The 24,061-nt window shown below is 37.8% G+C and overlaps 1 protein-coding gene across 1 annotated transcript in view; it reads right to left on the bottom strand.

Annotated features, from left to right (window-relative positions):
* USH2A (usherin) overlaps positions 1–24,061 on the bottom strand; it is a 391,921-nt gene that overhangs the window by 116,079 nt on the left and 251,781 nt on the right. Inside the window, exons 38-42 of the mRNA XM_087774988.1 lie at positions 23,767–23,917; positions 23,452–23,594; positions 14,466–15,094; positions 3,486–3,820; positions 92–214 (exon numbers count right to left, since the gene is read on the bottom strand). Of these exons, the coding sequence (XP_087631114.1) occupies positions 92–214; positions 3,486–3,820; positions 14,466–15,094; positions 23,452–23,594; positions 23,767–23,917 (1,381 nt within the window). The remainder of the gene's footprint in view (positions 1–91; positions 215–3,485; positions 3,821–14,465; positions 15,095–23,451; positions 23,595–23,766; positions 23,918–24,061) is intronic.

Raw genomic sequence — 24,061 nt, 5'->3', positions numbered from 1 at the left:
CACTACATAAAGACACAAGAAATACTTTGAACTATTAAACATACACTATACAAAATGCCAGCATTTGTTTTTATAGTTTTTGTAATCTCACCTGCTAAGACCCTTATCTTCATAAAACCACTGAGTTCCTGAGTAAATATTGTGCCACAGATTTAAATCTTCAGGGGGATTTGATGCAAGTGGTTGCTGGATTTTACGTCTCAGGAGCTCATATCTAACACAAAAGACAAGCAGAACACCAGGATTATCTCAACTAATGTTATTACACAAAAAAAAATCAGTTTTTTTTTAAAGCCACACATTATTTTGTTTTTACAGCTGTAAACTTTCTGAGATAAACATTCTTTTTAATGTTTCATGATTTAAAACATTCAATTACTTAAAAAAACTACTTTGAAAATGGAAAATGAAGCACTTCCATTTGAAAGAATGAGTTTATTTAATGATTTATAGATTTTAAACTTGTGGAAAAGTTATGAAGACCAAATCCAAATAGCCCAGTAACAGTGTCTCATACAGACTTGACTGATGCCATCTGATATGCACAGACTGCTACAGAATATGAAATGGCAATGTCTCTCTCTTGCAAATGTGCTGAAACATATAGCATTGCTATTACTACTTTTACTGGTAGCAGCAACTTAAGTGTGCATTTGTGTTTAACATGTGTTTGCAAATAACCACAGTGTAAAATATGGGTGACAAACAGGTGTAGAATGAGTTAACTCTTCCATCTGTAGACCTTAGCAAGGCACCTTTGTATTTGGGTAGACTTTCATGATGTGAGCTTGAAAGACCAAGCTATTTCATCCTGATTTTAATTGGTATCTGAAGCTGTATTCCTGCCTCTGTTCCAAACAGCAGGTCAGCTAAAGCCCATCTTTCATCGGGTCAGCCATGAGACGGCCTGATTCGGACAACATGCCTTCCACCCATTCTGCATCACTCACCCTTTGTCATCTTTTACGCAAAACCTTTATGGAATTTATCAAAGATTAAATCACTTCATGTCTACAGAAACTAAAGGGGATAACATATTTTGCGTTTCCTAATCATTCTATGGATTACATAGAAAACTATATGCTAAACGAAACAATATAGAGTTGCTCAAAATATTTAGGATTATTATTCTTTATTACATTTCACAGGAGTTTTTTAATAGGACTTTTGTTTCAGTTTGATGGTACTTTTTTAAGGCACCAGATGTTTGCACACTTCCTACCAGTTACAGAACCGCTCTGGAGTTGTTTTCAATGGTGAACTGCAGTATTAATCAAATTGTAGTTGCAATAGTGTTTCCACTGATGCCCAGCAAAGTAGGGTCATATACATATGTATTCATTTAGATACACAACTTGATTGTCTAAAATGCTGAGCTGCTGTGTATCATCCTTTCCCTGCCCCCCATTTTGGAAAGGTGCTACTGTTAAGTTCCAGCCAAACGTATGTGGATACTCAGGCAGATATTAAAGACTCTCTCTTTAAGCCCTTATTTGTGAAAATGTTTCCTTCTGTGTTTAAGCATTCTGCAGAATGCCTTGGTGTGGATCACCACCTCGTTGCAATGATCTTTCTGACCACTGGCTTCACGTGTAATTTGACACTTATCTTTTTTAGGTTAAGATCATCTCCAGTCGGATGAGGAAATGTTAGACAAAACCATTCCAGATTTGAGACACTGAATTAAGAGGGTATTTAATAGGTACTGCATACAGTGATTTTGTGTTGCTTCAAAACCAGAAGTCAACTGAGAAGCTCGCTTACAAGAGAGCTGAGACTTCCTATGCTCCATGGCAGCTAGGATGTATGTGCGTGACTTCCAATAAATTTCAGCCTTGAGTTTGGGGAATAATCCTCAACTGGTACAAATAAGCATTGTGCCACTGACCTTAGTGATGCCAAACCAAATTACTGCAGAAGTTAGGAGTACAACCTCAGAAATTAAATAGTAAAAACTAATTAAACTCCAACTCTATCAAAACATTCAGATGACTTTATACCCGAAGAACAGCTCTTACATGAATGGTTCATCAGTGTCAACAGAACCCAAAGACAGATCATTACAGTTTTATTAGGAACAGTCCTGGCATGTTCTGTCCAATATATTTCATGAGTGGTGATCATGTGTAAATCACCTCCACTGGCAGCTGCTGCTGCTGCTCTGCTTGCTGCAGACTTCTTGCTCCATCATGCTGTACAGAGCAGCTGCTTCAGTGGTTGTTCTTGTTGAGGGCAGCATGGCACACCATGAAGGAAATGAAGTCTGCAGATGTAGGTTGTGCTGAATTACTTCAATAATCTATGGTAAAATGGTCATGTTGTTAACCCCAGAATAACAGAGACTGCTTTTCAAAAACTTCAAATTTTACTGTAGAGCAATCATCATTTCATTCAGTTGTAGTGTGCCCTAATTAAGCCAGAAGAAAGAGTCAAGCTACTGTGCTGTAATAACATACACAACTGAAATGGCATTACATGATAATTATTGAACCCATCAGTGCACCTAGAAGAGAGCTACTAACCAGAACATATGGAGTATGGAGATATAATTCTATGCACAATGTTTCCCAATATATTACAGCACTAGAATGAAAGATTTGTTTGACATTTTTTATTGTGTATGTATAAAGATATATTTGTGTTTATAAATCTTCATGCAGTCAAATACATATTTTTTTAATGTATACACACACACACTCAGTAATGAACAGATTCAAGTCAAGATCCCTCATCCCGTCTCTCTAGACAAACCTCAGAAGAGATGCCTTTCTCTAGCTCCTGTGGTGAAATCCAGCACTTCCTTGCATCTCCCATTTTTGACTCTGCCACTAAACTTGTAGTATTTTAACTTCCCTTTTTCTCACACACTCTCTCATTTCCAATTTATTAAATCCATTAAGGTTTGAAGCTTATTTCATGTCCTCACACTACCATGGTCACTTTCTCTTTACCTAGAACAATCCCCACAGAGTATTGAGAATATTGAGTGTGTTAAATATTTATGTTCACAGAGATCTCATACTTTTCTCGTCGTTTTGTTGGTGGAACATGTTGCCCAAACTGATCACATGTTTGGCATGTTTTGGTTACCAAAACATGGCTGATGCTGCAGCCCAAACCAGTTACAACTTTGCAAATATGCTGTGTTTGCTCCTTCTGGCTCTTCAGACAGCACTGATCTGAAAGACCCAGAGCCTTCCCAAATGTGTTCTGCAAAGTAAATGCCACAGTACAGACACCACACTTGCTTTAAATAATCCTGACTTCTCCTAAGTTCAAAACAATTCAAAGCTCACCCTGCTATCTGCTTCTAGACACACCCACTTTCCACAGGTCCACTCATGGACTCCTGAACCCCAAAGAGGAACTTCAAAATGTCAGGAATTAAGATATCACATCATAAAGTTTGCATCGCCTAGAATTTTCTGAGTCAGATTTAGGTAAGAAGACAACGCTTGCCATCTCAGTTGCAACTAAAAGCTTACCTCAGATGAGGACCATTCGGCCTTAGCGGTGGTTGCCAAGAAATGGCAATAAAGGACTCGCTGATTGGAGTCACAGACAATGGACTAACACTCTGAGGAACTGTTGAAGGTGTAGTCACGCTGGTAGGCAAACTCTCTGTGCAGCCTCCTAGGAAGCCATCACCTCCAGAACAAGCTATTAGAGTGACCGAGTAGTTTGTATAGGGTATAAGATTAGTCACCAAATGACTTAACGCTGATGAAGTGTTTCCAGTAATGACAATTCGTGGATCAGGCATGCGAATCTCATAGTTAAGGATTTCACCATTCTGTATCAGAGGAGGTTTCCATGAGACCTGAAGGAGAAAAAAAAAAAAATAACAGAAGTCTTTCAGCCAGAATGCAAAAATACAGACGGGACATGCTACAAATGGACACAAGTGTGATCTCAAGATGTGCTTTTCTTTCTTCTTCAAGACAGACTTTGCATATAACCTTTCCCAGGTAATTGAAATTTGATTTCTAAAGGTGCATCAGTTACAAATCTAACCTCCTTTAATTTTAGTGAGGGTTGCAGTAACAGTTGTAGCCATTGAAAGATCTACTGTTTAGCTTCACCAGTAGAATGTAAATGCTCAACTTCACTCAAAATTCTGAGATGTTCAGATGTATTAGCAAAAGTACACTAATTATCATGAGTATCACTAACTGTCATTTATTTTCTTATGGTGTATTGCCTGGTGTGCTCATCTATTAGTGGCAGAGTAAAATGAAACCTTATTTTGTGTTTGCACAATTTTCAGAAATGTGTAACTACCTTAGCTCCTTTGAGAAACAAGATTTGTCTGCACTGTCTGTATGATGAAATACGCAGGTTTTCCCTTTTATTTTTCAGTAATAAATTACAGATACTGATACTGGTAAGTATCAGACAAAAAACAGGCACAATTTTCCATTTTTAGAATTATAAAATTATGCTGAGAAAACTTTATCACCAAAAAATTGGAAATTACATACAGAACTCATGTTGTATATACATACATACTGCTACACTTCCTGTGGTTTTACTCTTACTAAACTGAGGTTAGGTGGGTTTTTAAGTTTTTCTTTTTTTAAGTTTATTATTCCATATATTTATTCTTACCAGTTCCGGTGAGGAACCACACTCAAATCATTGTACTATAAAGTGCAAGGATGTTCTCAATTCTTTTTTAAGGCTTTTTGCCACTGTCATGACAGAGGGGACTTTAGACTGACACAACCAGGACATGTAACTGTGTTAAGAATCTCAAAGTTTCATAAAGGTAGTGTAAGAGCATCTATCAATCCTTCCTCCCCTAGAAGTCCCAGTGTAGGAAATATACCAGCTTTGCTTTGTTCATCCCTGGGACTGTTTTCCTTGTCATTGACCCACTCATCTATAACAATTGCTGTCTCTTTTTCCTCCCAGGCGTGGGATAACTAAGGATTGAATCCAACATTGCAAAGAACACGGAAATGGAGAAAACCTAGATGAAGGTATATGCAGAATAAAATGAACAAAGATAATATTGAAGTGTTAAATAGTAATACTGACATACTTTAGTTTAAGTTGAACTTTTTCCTTAATTCTCTCCAGCCTCCAAAGTAAGTATCTTTAAAAAGGTGTATGCACAATTACACACAACCATGGAAACAGAGAAGCTTGATTTATTAAATGATTTTTAAAGGACCCTTGGGGATTAGGAAATGTTATATCCTAGGTACAGAAGGACCTCTTAGGCCGTCAGACTTGTAAGAAACCTGGCAACAAAGTACTGGAGAAAGCTGAAGGATTTTGATAACAGAATCTGGAATACTATTAAACGGAGAATTAGAAACAGGGTGATCTTGAGTAAAGACAGCACAAACAAGATTATTGGTACCCACATACAAAGGCTTAGCTCTGGCAAATTATCAAATGCTGTATTCACATTTCTGTTACTTCTGGCCCCAAATCACAATCAAACAAATAAAGAAAATACTATTGACAAAACAAGGCAAAATTTCACAGAAGGTAGGAATTGATTCTGCACCATTCTCACAGACATTGAGCAAAACTATCATTTTGAAGTAGTTCATGTGATCTAGCCATAAGCTTAGGAAGCAGTTAAGAGTGGATGATTAGCACAGACAACAGAAAGTGTTGTTTTCAAGTGCAGGTAGAAAGCATTCAGGTCAGTAAACTTCAGGTGAAATTTCCAATCCCAATGCTTTTTGTTGCTACCATACAGCACACTCTGGATGCACTGTATATGTCACAGAAAGAGGGGAATGGGCATGGTTCACTTTTATTTTCACACTACAGCAAAACACACGTTTCTGCAACCATAATTATGTTATTCTTTTTTGAAGTGTACCACCTAACCTGAAATTCTGCCTCAGGGAAGTGTGATTAAAGATAATATATTCAAGGTCCTTTTTAGGAATATTAATACAGTAAATCTGTCATTATCAGTGAAAAAACCCCTCTTACTTGTTGCTTAATGCAACAAGTGGTGGTTTCAAATGCAAGGTGGTTTCTAATAAAAGAACTGTATGTCAAATGCTTCGGAAAATTCCAGGTACTACCCTCTCACAACAGAAAATTGTCTAAAAATGTTCACCTTGTACCAAATCTTGTTTTGTTGCCTGGAAGAGAGGAGGAGTTATTTTTTAATTACATTACATTTTAGATGCCTAGCTTTTACGCCTAAAACCACAAAATTACTCTAATAGAACTTGCACAAGATTTACCAAGTACTGTAACCCCTTCACATAAAGGAACAGATAAATATGATGGGCAGGAGAACAGATGCTGCTCCAGAACCTCAGCTCCTGAGTTTTATACAGCATGTGCACTAGCTGGTAAAACTTGAAAATCCCAGGTGTTACTTCACAACATTTGCTGTGCACTAGCAGATAAAATACCTCATACTGTACATAACATAGATGCTTTGTGGGGCTTACACTGGGAAATTTCTCTCTTTTTTTTTTATTCCTAAGAGAAATGAAAAGCAGGCTGAACAAAAAGAATATTCAGTCAGCAACACGGCACAGAACATAACTTATTTTTTGTCTGGGCATGGATATCTCATACAAAGATATGTAGATCAGTTATTACTTTGGTTAGTATTTTCTTAAAACTAGATAAAGAGGTGACCAAGCATACTCACAGTCACTGCTGTGTCACTTGACCTGCTTTGAAAAACATATGCCACCTGGGAATGACAGGACACGCGGTCTCTGACAAACCTCTCTTGTCAAGTGGTAAGGGACTGCCTGACCCATACAGTGTAAAAGAAGATGATGGAGCCAGCCTGGTTAACACACATGTGGCACTACTGGACCTCTTCTCCACTTTGATGTGCCAAGGTTTGAGGTAAGAGTTTGGCAATGCATGAAAGCAGGAAAGCTCACTAGACAGGCTGCGTTGGAAGCAGTAACAGTTTGTTCATTGATTTGAAGCTCAGCACCGAGACCATGAAAGAGGATGCCCATGAGGAAGAGAGAATAAGGTAACTACTGGGAGAGATTAACTGATTCAATGTAATGACTCTGGAAGCTGTCATTTAAAGATCAAAGCACCTTATTTTCTCCACCACAAAATTTAAAGAGACAGAAATTAGCCATTTTCCCCCCATTAAACAGTTATAACCTTGGAATTTTTTTTTCTTTTTTTTTGACAGCAGCTGAAACCCTGCAATTTAATTCTGAGCTACATGAAGAGAGGCATTGACACATGGGTAACTATTTTACTAGTTCAGGCCTGGCTTCAACAGTTAACTTTTAAATCAGCGTGTTTGGCTTCATTTTATTCTCATTTCTCCTAACTACTGCTTGTAGCATCTACAAACAGAATGTAATAAATACACTACTGAGAGCTTTTCACTGTTGGCCTCAAAGCATGTTGTAAGTCTCAAATTGCAAGTATTATTATTCCAGTTTTACAGATGAAAATACCAAATCCCAGACTAAGTCATGTATCAGAAAGAAGGAAAACTGAAAACAAAGACCTGCTAACCTAATTCTGCATTCCAACCACTGGACTACAATCCTCTGCAAACCCCTCACAGCCCCCCCAAAAGTAGTTGGAGATGAATTCCTCATGAGTTCTTATCTGTCTTAACAGAAATTATAGTGGGATTCAATCAAGAGCCAGTATCACACCAGAAAAGCAAATCCTGACAGAGGTCGCTGATAATTGTTCTCATACACTTTGCACATGAATTACATCCAACTCCAGCCAGCACTGCCACCGAAGAACAGCACGATCAAGTTTGTGGTAACAGATTGCTATTACAAAAACTTCTAGAAGTACTTAGCTTGAGCAGTGGAAAAACAGAAAGAACATTTATTTATGATCCTAAACACCTACAACAGTAAAGTATTTAAGTTATATCAAAGGCAGGGGGATAATGCTGATGAAGCCCTGATTAGTTCACCCCACTGTATGATCTGTACCAAATGAGCAAGCTGTGCAAGAAATCACAGCCCTAAAATGTGGAAAACCTCTAGTGTGCAAGTTAAGGTTGTTCCTATGGGTGTTGGAGTATCCTAAGTCGCTCAAGCAGCACTTATGTGGCAAATAAACCAAGGTCTCACTGACCTTAGCAGCATTACAAGGCAATCTTCACACAAGGATTGATCGCTCCTAAACAATTTCCCCAATGCACCAGGCATACCTGCGTAAAACTGGAACTGCAGTGAATAAAGTTCAAACTCTTTTTTTCTCCCCAGCACGAAGCTGCTATGTGGGCTTACTGCATCTCCCTTCAGTGTACCAGGCCTAGGTATCAGGGTTGTTCGCATTCTCAAAATTATGTTCTTAGGCAACTGCAGTCTGAAGCATTTTGAGAATGAAATAGCAACAGGGATTTTAGCCTGGAAGAGAGGAAGGGTCTTCACAGCCTCATTCTCTACCACACAGTGATCTGCAGAGGTAAAACACTGAAGGATCGATCACCTCTCTGTTAGTCACCAACTTTAGTGACCATGGAGTTATTACCATTGCATCCAACATTCTGTAATCAGAAGCAACTTCACAGGACAGCAAACGTTAATGTGTGAGACAAAAAGCAACTCCAGAACGTGTGCCTATAACTGTAATTCCACAGGAAGTGGAAAATACATAAAGAAAACACCTTCCTTTTCATGGATGATACTCAAACTGTAACTACAGGATATATTGCTTTATATGTGTCAGTGGTATCCATTCCACGCAGCTGAAATCTTTCTCCCGCATATTTTAGTCACAGCCTATTTACAGAACAACAGGCATTTAGCAGTCCACTGTCCAGCTCCTGAGCTAATGAAGAACAGAAGACAACTATAAAAACAGAGCCTTGTTCATTTGTGTTTGCTCACTTGCATATGCAATTTAGTAGTAAAATTTGAGAAATAACTACTGGAAAAATTTATTGCTCTGTAGCAATAAATTATAATCTTCTGCAAAGAAAGAGTGCTGACTGCAACTCTTGAAGGTGCTGTGGACAGCAAACTGATGACATTTTTCAATCCGTAAGGTGGAATACCAGCTTTCTCTGCTGCAGTTTCTTCTATACAAAGAAAATAATGGCAGGTGAACTGTAAATTAAGTGATTGTCATCTCTGAAGGTAACAACAAACCTGAATGACAATGGAATTAAAAAGCCTACAACCCTTCCTCAGTCAGAGAAGTCATGAGGAGATACTTAAGAAAAAGAAATAATCCATAGAAAATGAATGACATGATATTAAATCAATATGCAAAAAAAAGAAATTAGAAAGAAGAATGACAGTTTGGTGCTACAGAATCACCATGGCCCTTCCTTTCTAGCAGGCAACATATATAGCATATATTAAGAGAGAAGTCAATGAAATCATCGTAAATTTTTATTTTTCTCATTTTGCATCTAATCAAACTTCAGGAAGTTTCTGTAACTGATGTTATCATGAAGGAATAGCATGGCACAAGAAATATATGTCAATAAGGTACTTACTTCATCCAACCATTCTCTTATAAACTATCTAAGCACCAAAAAGAAAAAAAATTCCTTTCCCCTTGAGAGAAACATCAGGATTAAGTACAACTCATGCCAACTTCTATCTTGAAAAAGAAATTATGCAAAGAATGACAGGAAATGGCTGCAGCTTCTTGTCTTATCAATGGTCCAGTTGGTGGCACTGGCCAGCAAGGGAGAGCAATACAGGCAAACATGCATCAGTGTCCTGGTTTCAGCTGAGATAGAGCTAATTTTCTTCTTAGTAGCGGGTATAGTGCTGTGTTTTGGATTTAGGATGAGAATAATGTTGATAACACACTGATGTTTTGGTTCTTGCTGAGTAGAGTTTGCACTAGTCAAGGACTTTTCAGCTTCCCGTGCTCTGCCAGGTGCACAAGAAGCTGGGAGGGAGCACAGCCAGGACAGCTGACCCAAGCTGGCCAAAGTGCTGTTCCGTACCATATGACATCATGCTCAGCATATAAAGCTGGGGGAAGAAGAAGGAAGGGGGGGACGTTTGGTGTGATGGCATTTGTCTTCCCAAGTAACCGTTACGCATCATGGAGTCCTGCTTTCCTGAGGATGGCTGAACACCTGCCTGCCAATGGGAAGTAGTGAATTAATTCCTTGCTTTGCATTGCTTTGCTTGTGTGCGCAGCTTTTGCTTTACCTATTAAACTGTCTTTATCTCAACCCATGAGTTTTCTCACTTTTACTCTTCTGATTCTCTTCCCCATCTCACCAGGGGGTAGTGAGTGAGCGGCTGTGTGGTGCTTAGTTGCTGACTGGGGTTAAACCACAACAATCAGCAAGTCTCCAGTTAAGCCAATAATCAAGACTGTATCTGTCTTCCCCAGGCCGAAGCCCTCAAGGGACAACCACAGCAGCGAAAGGGAAGTTTTCCTATTGAAAGTTAAATGGCTAAAGTTGGAGAATTTGCGTACTACAGTTAGTTTAGTTCAGCGTACCCAGCCACATAATGCTTTTCCTAGACAAAGAACTCCTGTAAATAATTATTCACTGTGTAAACCAGCCTCTTTCTCAAGCCACTCAACCTAGCTACATTCCCGAATGTCATATCAGTGCGAAGTGTGAGATTGAAGCAGCACAGCAATTGTAACCCTCACAAGAAAAGGAAACAATTTCTTTTATACTTCTGTACATTAGGGTATAGCAAATCTTGTGTAACAGGAATAATGTTCATGGCATTGGCATACACTAAATAAACGTCTTTTGCAGTTGCTGAATACCTCCACTTCACTTTGGCATTTAATCAGCCACAAAAGCAGTTTATTGCGCAGTATACTCCGCTACCATGAACATTATCAATTCAGCAAATATTAAAAAATATCATGCAGGTGTCACAGAAATGGGTATTTTAAAAATTATTGACAGCTTTACACTTTCTGTTGCACAAAAGAAAGCAAGCTAAATGTTATGGAGAGATATCGGTCCATTCTGATTAAAATTAAATGTTAAAGGAGCACATATATATCAGAAGTGTTTATGCCAAGAGTGACCTGCTGTGCTGATATTTTCCTCCTTGCAGAGTGAAAGCTTTGGTCTATGAAAATAAGCTGTATACTCAAGTGAGTACTATCCTGGAGCACTTTGAATTCTCCACATCCTCAAATCATTTATATTGATTCTATGACTAAATAAAGGAATGGAAATATGTTTCTCTTTTTTTGTAAATTCTCTCTGTTTTCAGTAGAAGCAAATATTTGCGCTCATGGTTTAGGGATTGGTTGCACTGACAGCTGAAAGCCTCTATTGATTTGCAACCGTGGCTTGGTAAAGGAGCCTCTCACTAATCTTTCCCACAGTGCCCTTCCAATACTTTCTGCTCTAACCTGGGAGGACAGCTCTCTCTAGGGTAAGAGGTAATTAAACTCTCCCTCCCAAAGAGGCGGCTTGTTTTCCATTCTCTGCTTAGAAGTTACCATCATAGGCACTGAATAAGATGAGCACATCATACAGCCCAAGCAAATTCCACAAGTATTATTTGAATGCTACATAGGTGATACATGCATTGCAGGTGTGGTGGGCTTGATCTGCTCAGGACGGAAATATGCCTTTCTGGGACTCTCGTCAGAGTTTAAAGGCACCAGTGTAAAGCAATCCCAAACCAGATCCATCCTATTTCCACACAGGAAAACTTTTCAACCCCTAAGTGGCAATCCTGGCACAGTACTTCACAGTTGTTCTGCCTGTGCAACTAGCATACTTCTGGGATGAAGGGATATGAGAGGTTTGCAGAGCAGCTATTCAGATCTACACCCTAGTTTGAACGAGCAGGGCAAAAAACACCAAATGTTTTTAAAACAGGTGCTACCTTGTTCTTCTTGTGTTCTCCTAGTACAGAACAGTCACACAGGCCACAAGACAGCCTCTGTCCCACGGCACAGCCCTCTGGGTGGTCTCAGAGTCTTACTACTCTGATGGGAACTTGCCATAAAATTGATGAGAAGGAAACACCACCACCACTAGTGAGCTAATCCATTTGACAGACCTGTAAGAAGACTAACAAGTAAGAGGAAATCCCAGTCACTTCCTCTGGTGCTCCCATCTGCAAATAAGCAGAAGGCAAGAAAATCGCTGGGTGCAGCAAGCCTTGTCCATAATCTCTTCAGTTACGAGGTGCAATGAGCTCTTTATTTCAATTTTTTGAAGATATAATAAATAATAATAAAAAATGATAATAAAAGCTAAAAAATATAAATCTCTTGCTGTCCTGGACAAGTAAGAGAAATTTTAAGATTTTTAAGAAGTCTTAGAATCTTAGAAATCAGAAGCGAAGTAATGCCTCAGTCATGCAATTTCCCCTGCACAGGAACTGTACCAAGTATTCGCAGCTCTGCCCCAATTATGATGGCTGTCAAATTAAACAACACTAAGTAAAATAAAATACTAGATAAATCAGAAGAATTTATGTCTGTGTCAGCAAAGGATACCAATACTCTGTACACCGAGAGAGAGAATTTTTGCTGAAAGATAGATACTCAGAAGAGGGTATATTTGGAAAAGCATATACATAAGTCACTTTTCTCAATTAAATGCTGCCACCTTTAATTATTTTGAACATTTTAACCTAAATATTGACAATCAAGAAAAACGAACAGTAAAACTGAGTCATGGAAATACAAACATCCAGGCTTCAGCATCTTTGACAGAAATTAGTCTTAACAGACCAAACATATATGTGTCTCCAGGTGGGAAAAACAAACCTGAGACTACAAGAGCAGCAGTGACACAAAATATGACCACCACTCATACAGAAGGTCATACAATGTAGACATTAAAGGGCTTTAAAGAGCTTTGAATGTTAATGATTGACTGGGCAAGAAGAAGGAGAAAAAAAAAAAGCATTTGAACTCTTCAGCAAGAAAGGAAAAGAAATCTAAAAAGCATTGTTACATTGAAATTAAATTATTACAGAGTGAAGACTGCACTGCCTGATTTCAGGTTTCAGAAGTAGTAAATGATCAAATTGACTTTCACTATTGGTAGATTACTTAATCTTTGAGCTAAGCAAAAGACAATAAAATTACAACTGAGCACACACCTCTGATCTCAAGAAAAGACATCCAGTAAAGAATGACAAGACCTCTGATGACTCACAGGCTTTTAAAATTAGGATTGGATGTTGACTGCACTTGGAGAAAGAAAAAATATGGGTAAAATATAAAATTATTATGCCCTTATCACATTAACTGAAGCATTAAAGGTTGCAGTGACTTCTTTGTGCTCAGAGTTGAAACCAATGTGTAAAAGCTCATGCAATAAAATGTGGACATGTGTGTAAGCACGCCATTGAACTAGGGCTACTGTTTACTCAGCATTGCTGTTTCTGGTAAATCCATGAAAAATGCTTTAGTATAAATTGTCGTGGATATTAAGATATATCTACAGAAGCACAGAGGGCAGAGTCCTGGAAGTAGATTGCCCAAATCTTCAATAAACAGTCTGGCAATTCATCACAATTACTAGTGGTCGATCATTATTAATTCTTACGGTAACCATTGTACTCATACTGAACTCATTTGCTATTAATGTGGAGGTAGCATGCAATTCCTTAGACATTAAAACATAAGTTTAAAAGCTCAGGATTTTTTTGTCTAATGGTGAATAGCTTTTTTCATAGCTTAAAATTATGTGTGAACAAAGCAAAAAATCAGCATTGGTTTACTGCTTAAATTCATACCCTCATACTATTTAGACTGCATTGGTAACACCACTCTGTTTACCTTTTGAAAATACAGTGTATACCAAAAATAATAAATCTAACAGATGAACCTCAATCTTATGCAAATGTCCTTTGTTTTGTGCTCTGATGAGCAAGCTACTGTACCAATACTTTTGGCATTAGTACAAGACTGAATCCATGGAAGCATGTGTGTATTTACACAAAAGAGGCTTCTAAGCTACAAAAATCCCTCTTGTTTGGTTACACTAATTTCCCTTGAATGAAGTTTGTATGCAAGCCAAAACAATGGTAGTTATCCTGTCCTCTAGAGTTCATTCCCAACAGAACGATGTGAATAATTGAAAACTTCCTAGGTAGTCCTGTAAGATGACTCTTTCATAAATCAGGAGAACCCAATGCTATTTTTTTTTCTTCATTAGCTATTTTAAAAAAATCCAATAATTATATACAAGATTTAATTACATAAAAAATATTTTTACTTCTTAGCATTTAATGAAGTCTTGAAATTTTGGAGAAGGTAGTAGTCATTTTCTGATCTGATTAGGGAGTTAAAAGTAAGCATTCAAGTTTAATGTTCAAAATATGTCAGGTGTATAAGGAAGAAAATGAACTGGAGTTTAATGCCAGAGGCTGGTGTAAAGGAAAAAAATGGAAAGGAATCTAATGCTTTTGAGCCAAAGGACAGACACTAATTATTCAACTGCCCCTGCAGCAATGAAATCTGTTGGCTCAGCCAGTAGATGTCTCTCTTAAATACACAGTTGCTACACAGAAAACATGTTAAAGCCATGAGGCAATGCGAACTATTCCTACCTTAACCGAATGCGGTCCCAACACTTCTGCATCAGGTGGCTGAACACCGGCAGGTCTTGATGGTCTAGTGGTAACTTCTGACCATGCACTGCTGTTCGTGCCTCCATGAAGAGTGCTCATCAGCATTCTGTATTCAAATTTCTGCCAAGGGCTCAGAGCCGTACTCTGGTCAATGTAGCTCATGGACTGACTGAGAGGGAGAGTCACCACAGTTGATATTTGTTCTGTTCCTTTCACCCTCCTTTCTATTGTAAGGTTTTCCACCAAACCATTTGGGTGAGCAGGTGGTTGCCAGGATATGACCACAGAAGTTGGAGTGTCAGAATAGAGCTCTGGAGCAGGAATATCCTCAGGCGCATCTGGAAGAGTCTGTATTGCTGGGGTCTCGGGTGAAAGAGAGCATCCTTTAGAGGTGCATCCTTCTACCTGAAACACATAGACTGTGTAAGGATGCAAGTCTTGCACAGTGCAATTAGATCTAGTTCCTAGCACTGTAGCATGCAGTTGGCCATTTTGGTAAATATTATAATGAGTGATAATGCCATTTTGCTTTAAAGGGTGCTGCCAGGTGATGCTTGCTGCCCTTGCTGTAACATTCAATAGAAGCGGTGGATCTAAAGGTCCAGGTTCTGTAACAGAAAAAAAAAAAAAGGAAAGGAAAATTACTAATAGTCTGTGGTGTGCAAAAAGTCAGCATTAGCAAGCAGTACTCATCTAATGAGTCTCAAAATGACAAAAGAAGTTCAAATCTGCCAAACAGCCTATTTCTTCAGAAACTGTAGGCCCAGCTATTCAAGGGATGAATACAGCTCTTATCAAAGACAAGCTGCTCTGTAAGGACACCTTCCCTCCTCTCAACCCTCCTCCCTCCTTCTCTGCATCTTTTTTCCTCCTGTGTCTCAAAAGCGTCCTCTCAATGCTGTTACCATGTGGAGAAAGTGTATGGCTAAGTATCAATATAGAACTGCAGTTCTAGCTTTTGTTGATATTTTTCTAGAGCGCTACCTACTAATTGCAACCAACGGCACAGGCATAACAAAGCTGCATATTTTACAGCTCAGTAAGCCCCTACTGCATCTCTCATTATATATTCAATATTTTACTTCATTCTGTTTATAATTCTAATCCATTTTTTGCAATTTATCTACTCCCTGTTAATATTATAGGCGATTTTTTACTGCGACTGTGACAGAAGCTGCCGATTTAGCTCTTTCACCTACTGATAAATAAACAATGCACAGATCTGACCTTTAGGTTAACAGGTTTTATGCTTGCTCCACTCAGCACTCTAACTGATTCAATTATCATAAAGGTTCAGGAGCTTCCATGAATACTGAAAAAGACCGACCATATGCCTGCATAGGTGTTGTGGAACAGCAAATACTCTGCAGCCCTCCAGAGAAATTCCTTAATTGTAAATAATTTCACCAGGCGACACAATCAAGTCACCTTGAATGCAAAACCCTCAGCCTGTGGAGGCAAAGTGTTATTTAAGCTTTACTGGGCTGCGTTAAATTCTGCAATTTGAAGGGCTGTTAAGTTTTTCAATTGAAATTTCATTTAAAATGCAGGTGCTTTTTATTATATTGAGGCTTTACTGCTCTCTAGGTACAAGCAAGAACATGGTGCAATAACACAAATCTGGCTCAATCACTGATCAGTAACAGCTGTAATTCCAGAACATTTAGCATTCTTATAAACCACGTCCTGAAATCTATAAATTGCTACAGCAGATCAAGAAAATACTATATTCCCCCCTATTCTGCCCATAGCAATTTTGACATTTATGAGATTTTTCTGTGAACATTACATTTTATTGAAATCTTAAAAAAAGATATACTTGGATTTTGTAATTGTTTGAAATAGCTTTAGGTTTGGGGATTTGGGGGGGGTTAAGTTTCAAATGCTAAGGGTTGAAAATTTAAAATTCGTTAGTGATTGTGGGTGTGATAAGACTCCAGGACACATGACATAGCATATGCTGAATTCCACAGTAATCAACACCACCATCATTTAATTCCTAGTGAAGCAGTGTGCTGTCCAAACCACAAGGAACAGTATCTCTACAGGAAGAATAATTTACTTCACTAGCAGTTAAATAATTCCTGATAATTTTTAAGTGAAAAGACAAAGGGGGGGGGGGGGGGGAGGAACCCTAGAAAACAAATAAATCCAGCATAATGAATGGCTCCTCCTATATTTTAGGATAACAGCTGAAGCAGTCAGAAATCCCGATTCTCCTTTTACATACAGAGAGCGCTAAATCAGGATTATTCCACTGATGTCTGTGGAAACAGTGATGTAAAATTGGGATAGCAAGCTTTTTCTTTTTTTTATCTTTTAAATTTGAAAAAGTAACAGTGTTTTTTCTTTCATTATATGATGCATCACAAAGCAACTCCATAAAACTCATCCATATCACATATCCTCTTCTACTCACTGTGATACTAAGGATGGAGTTTTATATTTAATGCTTGTGCACTCTAGGATTAATTTAGATCTCTGAATTTACAAGTATAAAAGATGATCTGTTGTAAAGAGCAATTCAATTCTATTTGCATGTACTCTTGGGCAAAATCAATTAGGTCATAAGCTGGAACAAAATTTGGTCCATTATTTAGACTTCACTGAAAGATGGAGAGGTGGAGGTGTAAACCTGAATTAGATGTATACTCTGTAAACCGAAAATTTTGCTGGGGTGAAGGGGAAAGAGGAAAACTTGCTTTGCAATTGAAGACCTTGAAAATAAGTTGCTGCAAATTCTAGTTTAATGGAGGAGGGGAGTCGAAAGATATAATACTTACCACTGAGCTACAAACTTGCATTTTATCTAATTATACCTCATAAATAAGCTATCATACTGTGAGCTTCTGCTGAAGGAAAAAAAAAAAAAAAAAAACAACAAAAAGCCCCCCACAACAATCAAGCAGTTTGTTGTAAGGGAACAGATAAGCCTTTTTATTCCTACTGAATAAGTTGCTGGCATTACAGGTGAAACATTCATGGTAATTAGTTGAATCTCTGCTTCAACCCTCCCAGAGTTTAGATATATTCCTTAAGGACAATCTGTAATGTATGGGAGGAGCTGTCAAACTTAAACTTTGGGTCCCCATAATCCCTCCCCCTCCTCTCAAAAAAGCATATTTTGGTAGCTAGCATACCTACCCACACATTCCCTACTGCCCTTTTAAAAGAGAGACTTTTAAGACTCTCTGAGTTCAAACAAGACGTTTGAGAGATGCTTAATTGGCCCCACTGGATGGGAAAGCATTAAATCCTGGTCCTCAACACTCATTCAGTGTAGCTTCTTTTTAAATGGCAAGCAGAATCATCTAATTCTATATACAAATCAACTAGCACGATACTGCTTGGTTGAAAGGGTCACCACAATTATGTAAAACATGAGTATTAACTATAATTGGGATAGTTTGCTAATACAATAAAAAGCTCTGAACATGAGAAAAGTTATGCTCACAGCAGTAGCTATCACTTTCTAAAGTAAGAATTCATGGATGAAATGACATGAAAAAGATGGTTATAAAATTTTAATGGAATGATAAAAGGCAAAAGTCAGCCTCTCAGCTGAATTCTTAAAATCCCTATATATCACAATCAGCTCCTTAACTGTAAAATCAATGTGGAGTATAACATGTTGTCAATGTGGTTGTCACTGGAGGGAAGACTGCAAAGTATGACAGCTACACAGCTCAGCCTGACAATGATGAAATAAAATCATAAAGCTTTTTGCATGGATGTAATTGTTTATAGAAGTAACTACTGAACATGGGAACAGTGGGCATCTTTTTCCTTAAGATTCTTAGTTCATATTTCAAACCATTTCATTACAGCATTAATACTAGAAGGTAGTTTCATTTTGGCAAATGAAATTATCTTTTATGGCAGGCTATTTTGCTCATCTGCTTCAAAAGTTCAGACTTGACTTAAAATGTAGGCACAAAATTGTCATTCATCTTTTTTAATTCCCTGACTAGAACCACACATTTGTTTACTTATTGTACATACTGGGGGAGTGAGGAGCTATACTCTCATGGATGTATTTTGGGGGGAATCTATACTTTCATTAATATACTGAGACATGTACCTGGACTACTGCCCTTTAAAGCTAATGAGAAATACCTGATTTGCTGGGAAACGCTCTCACTAAGCAGAATAGAAATTCTGTGCCTTTTATTCTTGAATCATTTACTCTTTTCAGGAACATGGACAATGAATACATATTAACATATTAACAAAATCTGGTGTCTTTCATATACTACCAACTGTATCCAGCAGAAAATCCAAATTGTGTAGCTCTGGGCACAAGGGACCACAGGAATCTCTTATCACATTAGATCACAGAACTCAAAAGTTGTTAAGCTGTTCATGCAATGACATGCAGTCCATATGAACCCCTTCAAATACATATTAAGAGCTGTCTTCAGAATATTCAGACTTTTTGCCCTTTACTGCTCCAAATGCACATTGGTTCCAGAACCTCAGCCTACCAGTTAAGAAACAACTTCTAATTCCTAATCTATAGGCATGCATGGGGAGCTTGTGCTATTTATCATACTATCATCGTATCATATCTGCCATTACACTACTTCAGCTTAATTTGTTCTGTCCTTTTGCAGTTCACCCTGTCATGTATTTCACATGACTTTATCTTCCCTTTATCACCTCACTAGATTCTGTCTTCTCTTGCCTCAGTTTCCATTTATCTTTCCTGAGCACAGGTGACCACATTCACATCAACTAACTATGGATTCGTTTATATGCCTAAATTGTATGGAGCTGACATACATAGCTAAAGTAGGAGACTCGTCTTCTCAGACAACGAATGTAATCAGCAGAGAAAGCAAGTGCTTCCAAGAGCTGAGAACTGGATCATCTACCCTCTTGTCCTGCATTGTCTCTCTCTTGTCTGCGTAAGGAAGCTTTAAGAGAATAGGCCTCCTCATCCTGGAACCAAAGCTTTGTGGTAAGCATGCCAGAGGAGCACACCATGGCACCCTATATGATAGGAATAACGCTTCCCTGTTTTGTCAAGAAATAGCTCAGCTGATACATTGCAGGAGCTCTCTTTTTTCAATTGCTTTTTTTTTTTTCCTAGCAACTTCCATATGTAATGATCTCAAGTGACTACTGTGTACTTTTGACATGACTTATTGTGAATAAACATTGGACTCGCCTAGAACTTCTTTATACATAAAAGAGATGGACTTGCAGTCACTTATGTAAGAACTAAAAAGTAAAAAATTGGACTGCCTGATAGGCAACTCACAAAACCTTCTCTCTCAACTAGTGCAAGCCAGGCACTTAAAAAAGGGCTTCAGTAAGAGCTCTCCATACCGGAATTGTACGCTGACCCACGGGACTGAAATGTAGCCAACGTATAGAACGTGCTGGTGACTGAGATGTCCTGCAGACAGTTTCTGGGACATCCAAAAGAAAAGAAAGGAACAGGCAGCTTATCTCTAAAGTAGCAATTCTGCTAACTTAAAACTTGTCCAAATCAAGATGGATTTTCTCAAGCACTAGAAAAAGCAGCTTTCTTATTTGGGAACTATCTCCCTGATCAAAGATTACACTGCGTGGATTGCTACCAGCCAATATAATTTTGCAAATCATAAAGCTACACCATAAGAACGCAGCAGCTGCCATTGGGCCAGCTTCAGGTAACTGTAACCAACTCCTTTACAGCTTCCTTCTCAGATAGCTCAAAGACTTGCCATAACAAAAGGGAAAACTTAACTGATATCTCCTTTTTTATATCTAGAAAATTTAACTTTATTTCTGAATGCAATAGATGAAATTCTGCTGTCAGTTCAATGGTACATACTGACCTCTCAGTTCAGTGGTGATTACATTGATTGCAAGAGAGTTATCTTAAATTTACATTCAAGTTACCAAAAGCACGATCTAATCCAGAAGCTTCATCAACTGTTTCTATTTGTCTGTCAGTAAATAGTCTGATGCTATACTGACCAAGATCACTGGAACAAACATCTTTTATTAACACGTTTAGCAGGTTTTAAAATATTCATAGATTATGTACATTATTGTTATCTGGCACAGGCAGGTTAGACTTTAAAAAATGCATGGAATCAGTTACTAGTGCCACACTCATGTAAATGGAAGTATTTGAAAATTATTTACGGTATTTTTTTCTTGCATTAAAAAATAACTCAAACCTACTAATCTGTATATGAAGACATTTTATTATCAGATACAACTGATTCTTATGGCAACATTTGCTATTTTTTCCTTAATCTCTCCTAATATCCTCCTAGTTTACTAAATATTTATCATAAATAAAATATAATATGCAGATATATTGTGAAATTATCAGCTTGTATTAGTAGAACTCTATTGACTTTAAAAGTGGATGTGTTGATTTACATCTATTGCTATCAGGTATATGCGCACATAAACGCACACACATGCATATATTTTATTCCTACAGATATTTTATGCTTTGGTGAAACAAAAAAGACATATATTCACTGCATAAAATTCAATAAGAACATGTGTACATACATATATTTCAATAGAGTAAGAGATATTGGAAATTTATACTATCAAATTGTACTTTAAAAAGTCAAAGTCCATTGGTTAGCAGGGCCAGGAATTAAGTGTACTTCTGCAACAAGCTGTCAGTATAGGCAGTTTTACAAGAAACATATTGAAACCTTGACAGAAATACTGCTTATACCCAATGACAATCATTCAGTCTTAAGCAATTGAGTTGAATATCCTTTCACAGGTGGCAGCCCTCCACAATGACACCAAAACCAGACTCCTTTGTCACCACTGAAAGTTGGCAGTTTTTGTGTAAATTACAAGGGTGTTGGATACCGGGGACACATCAGCACGTATTCTTTAGCAGTATCAATGCAAATGGAAGAGGACATTTTAATGAACATAATTTTCCCCTTGGAGACATGGAGTTTATAACTGAACTACAGAAGTTTGTTTTAAACTAAGGAACGAGACGCAGCATCATAGCTCAAGAGGAGAGTTTGTTAATCTCAAAATATTTTAATTGCGTAAACTCTGGCAGAGGCATTATATTTTTCTTTTCTTGTTCTTAAGTTTCCTTTGGCAACATCTGCCTTCGATACTAACTTAAGGCATTTTTGCAGCCAGGTTTTGCAGAGGGTAGCATTTCATGCTAGTGCACAAAGACCATCCAAGTTCTATGCAGCAGGTAACTTCTACATATATGTTCAAGGAGACTATATAGGAATGCATGTCCTGTGTAGGCCTTCTGCCCTATCCCTAACTCCCAAAACCAGAATTTTAAAATTCCACACCTACTACTTTGCACAAAAAATAATTTTTATATATACTAAGAAGTGATGCCTTTTAAATGCACTTCTGTGCTCCTCCTATCTAAAAAGAAACAACACTATGTGAACTATCTGACCAGAGCTAAATAATCATTGCAATTTGAATGAAATAGTCATAGGAAACTGGCTGCATTTAGACCATGAATGTAGACAAGTTTAATAATATTGTATCCACTTTTGGTAACAAACAATTACAATAAAGGAGTTGAATCTCAGCAAAGATTTTCACAGGTAGATAACACATCTCCGGTATGTAAAGACCAAGTTCAGAACTTACTTTTATTAGGTGATTACTTATAGGTAATGTGTTCATAGAAGCATTTATACCTTTGGAGCTTAAATGGATTTATCAGATACATTTCTGTTGCGAATTATTTGCCCAGCTTCAAAGAAAAGTGTTTTACAGTTGTGGGAACACATGTTTTCTTCTGGGTGTTTTCTCGAGATAGACAGCTATCCATTTAGAGAAGGGACTAAAATGAAGTTGAGTCACCAGCACTGAATATTTGCTACAACAATTGCATATGAGCATCAGGTTAAACTTGCAGTCTGAAATGCAGGTCTCCTGTCAGTGTAAAACAGAGTAAGACCACAAGGCACTTTGGTGTGAAGGCAGAGAGAGCAACGTAGTAATGACTCCAGTAATGAAACACCCCCCACCCCACCCCCACCTCAGAATTTCCTGCTCAGAATGACTTACTTTCTTATTAAACAAGATATAACAGGAAAAATCTCTTTAGAAAATATTTAATTTCTCTAAAATTTGGTACAATAGGGTCATCCATTACTGATTAAAAAAAAAAAAAGTAAAGAATATATTTGAAAACAACAGATTTTTCCAAAAAGTGTGCTATTAGATATCCTGCTACTCTGTAAGAGAAAACTAATAGCTCAGTTTCTTAAAAAGGCTGGAAAGTATGTATTTTGTATCTGTATTATGTACAACAAGCTCAAGTTTTGTTCTATGTTTCTGCTTACATATAGTATCAGGTGCAAAATCCTACCCTGCCAACTAAATGGCTATACCTATATGCTGATACCTGTTTGTTAAATCAAGGGACCGTTGAACAAATTACGTGGAGTGAGTCTAAAGAACATAGAACTATTAATGAGGAAAGTGATGGGACTGGCAATGACAAACTCAATTTCAGACCAGTAGATCACCACTTTGAATTAACAAAGATCACTGGGAATGAAAAGTTCTGTTCAGCTGTGGTACAGCTTACGTATTCTCAACACAGAGATAAGACAACTGTCATATACTATTAACTTCAACTTATTTTCTCTGATATGACTGAAATCAGAATCAAGTCCCAGAATATAAAGGAATACCACTTACAAAGTTGTACTTACCAGTGTATCTTAAACTAACCACGTATGAACACATATGCATGGAGGGATATTATATAAAGAAATAAGATACTACTTCACAAAACATATTTAAATATTCATGGTTTATGAAGATCTAAGACAACAGATACACGATCCCTTAGGAATTATTATTGCAAGTTAATATTCAGGAAGGAAATACATTAACTGAGAAAGCTAGATAACCAAAAGAAATTGCATGCAATGGCAGCTGAACTCATTTATATTTTCTGCTAAAGGGAGTTAAATAAGATCGGACTGCTTACTGTCCTCTGCTGTGGTCATTGAAGTCCAATTGCTATAAGCATTGCCATAACCATTGGAGGCAACCACTCTCATCTCATACTCGGTGTACGGCTGAAGATCTTCGACCCTGTGCTGTAAGGAAGCAGTAGGGCTGGAAAGCAAACTGCAAAGAAAAGCAGCATGAGTTACATCATTAAGCACCCCAGCACCTAAAGAAAGACTAAAACATTACATGTCTTGTAATAAAAACAGCCACCCTAAAGGTGAGCCATATTCAAGATAACAGGACTTTTCTTGCTCAGTAGTTGATGGTGGCCTTGCTATGGTCTGCGTACTCTAAAATGTCACCAGCAGAATGCCTCCGCCGCATCTGGAGTCGGTAGCTGGGCATGCCTGGGGCGTTGTTGCGAACTGGTGTAGACCAGACAACCTGAAGACTGGTCGGAGTGGCAGATGAAAGCCTTGGAGGCATCATGCCATCTGGAGCTGTTGAAAAACATGGATGAATTAGAGCAGAGAAAACCATGGAGAACATATGCTGGGTGGAAACAAAATGCTCCATATACTGGAAAAACTATTCCTCAGGATCAACAGCAATGTTAACATGGTCCATTTAGTTTAACATTTTCA

Source organism: Nipponia nippon, unplaced genomic scaffold (assembly GCF_047370975.1).
Source record: "Nipponia nippon isolate SJK-2023a ecotype South Korea unplaced genomic scaffold, ASM4737097v1 scaffold_4, whole genome shotgun sequence".
Lineage (NCBI taxonomy): Eukaryota > Metazoa > Chordata > Aves > Pelecaniformes > Threskiornithidae > Nipponia > Nipponia nippon.
Note: the sequence above shows the minus strand (reverse complement) of the source record. Positions and strands in the feature narration are given on the sequence as shown.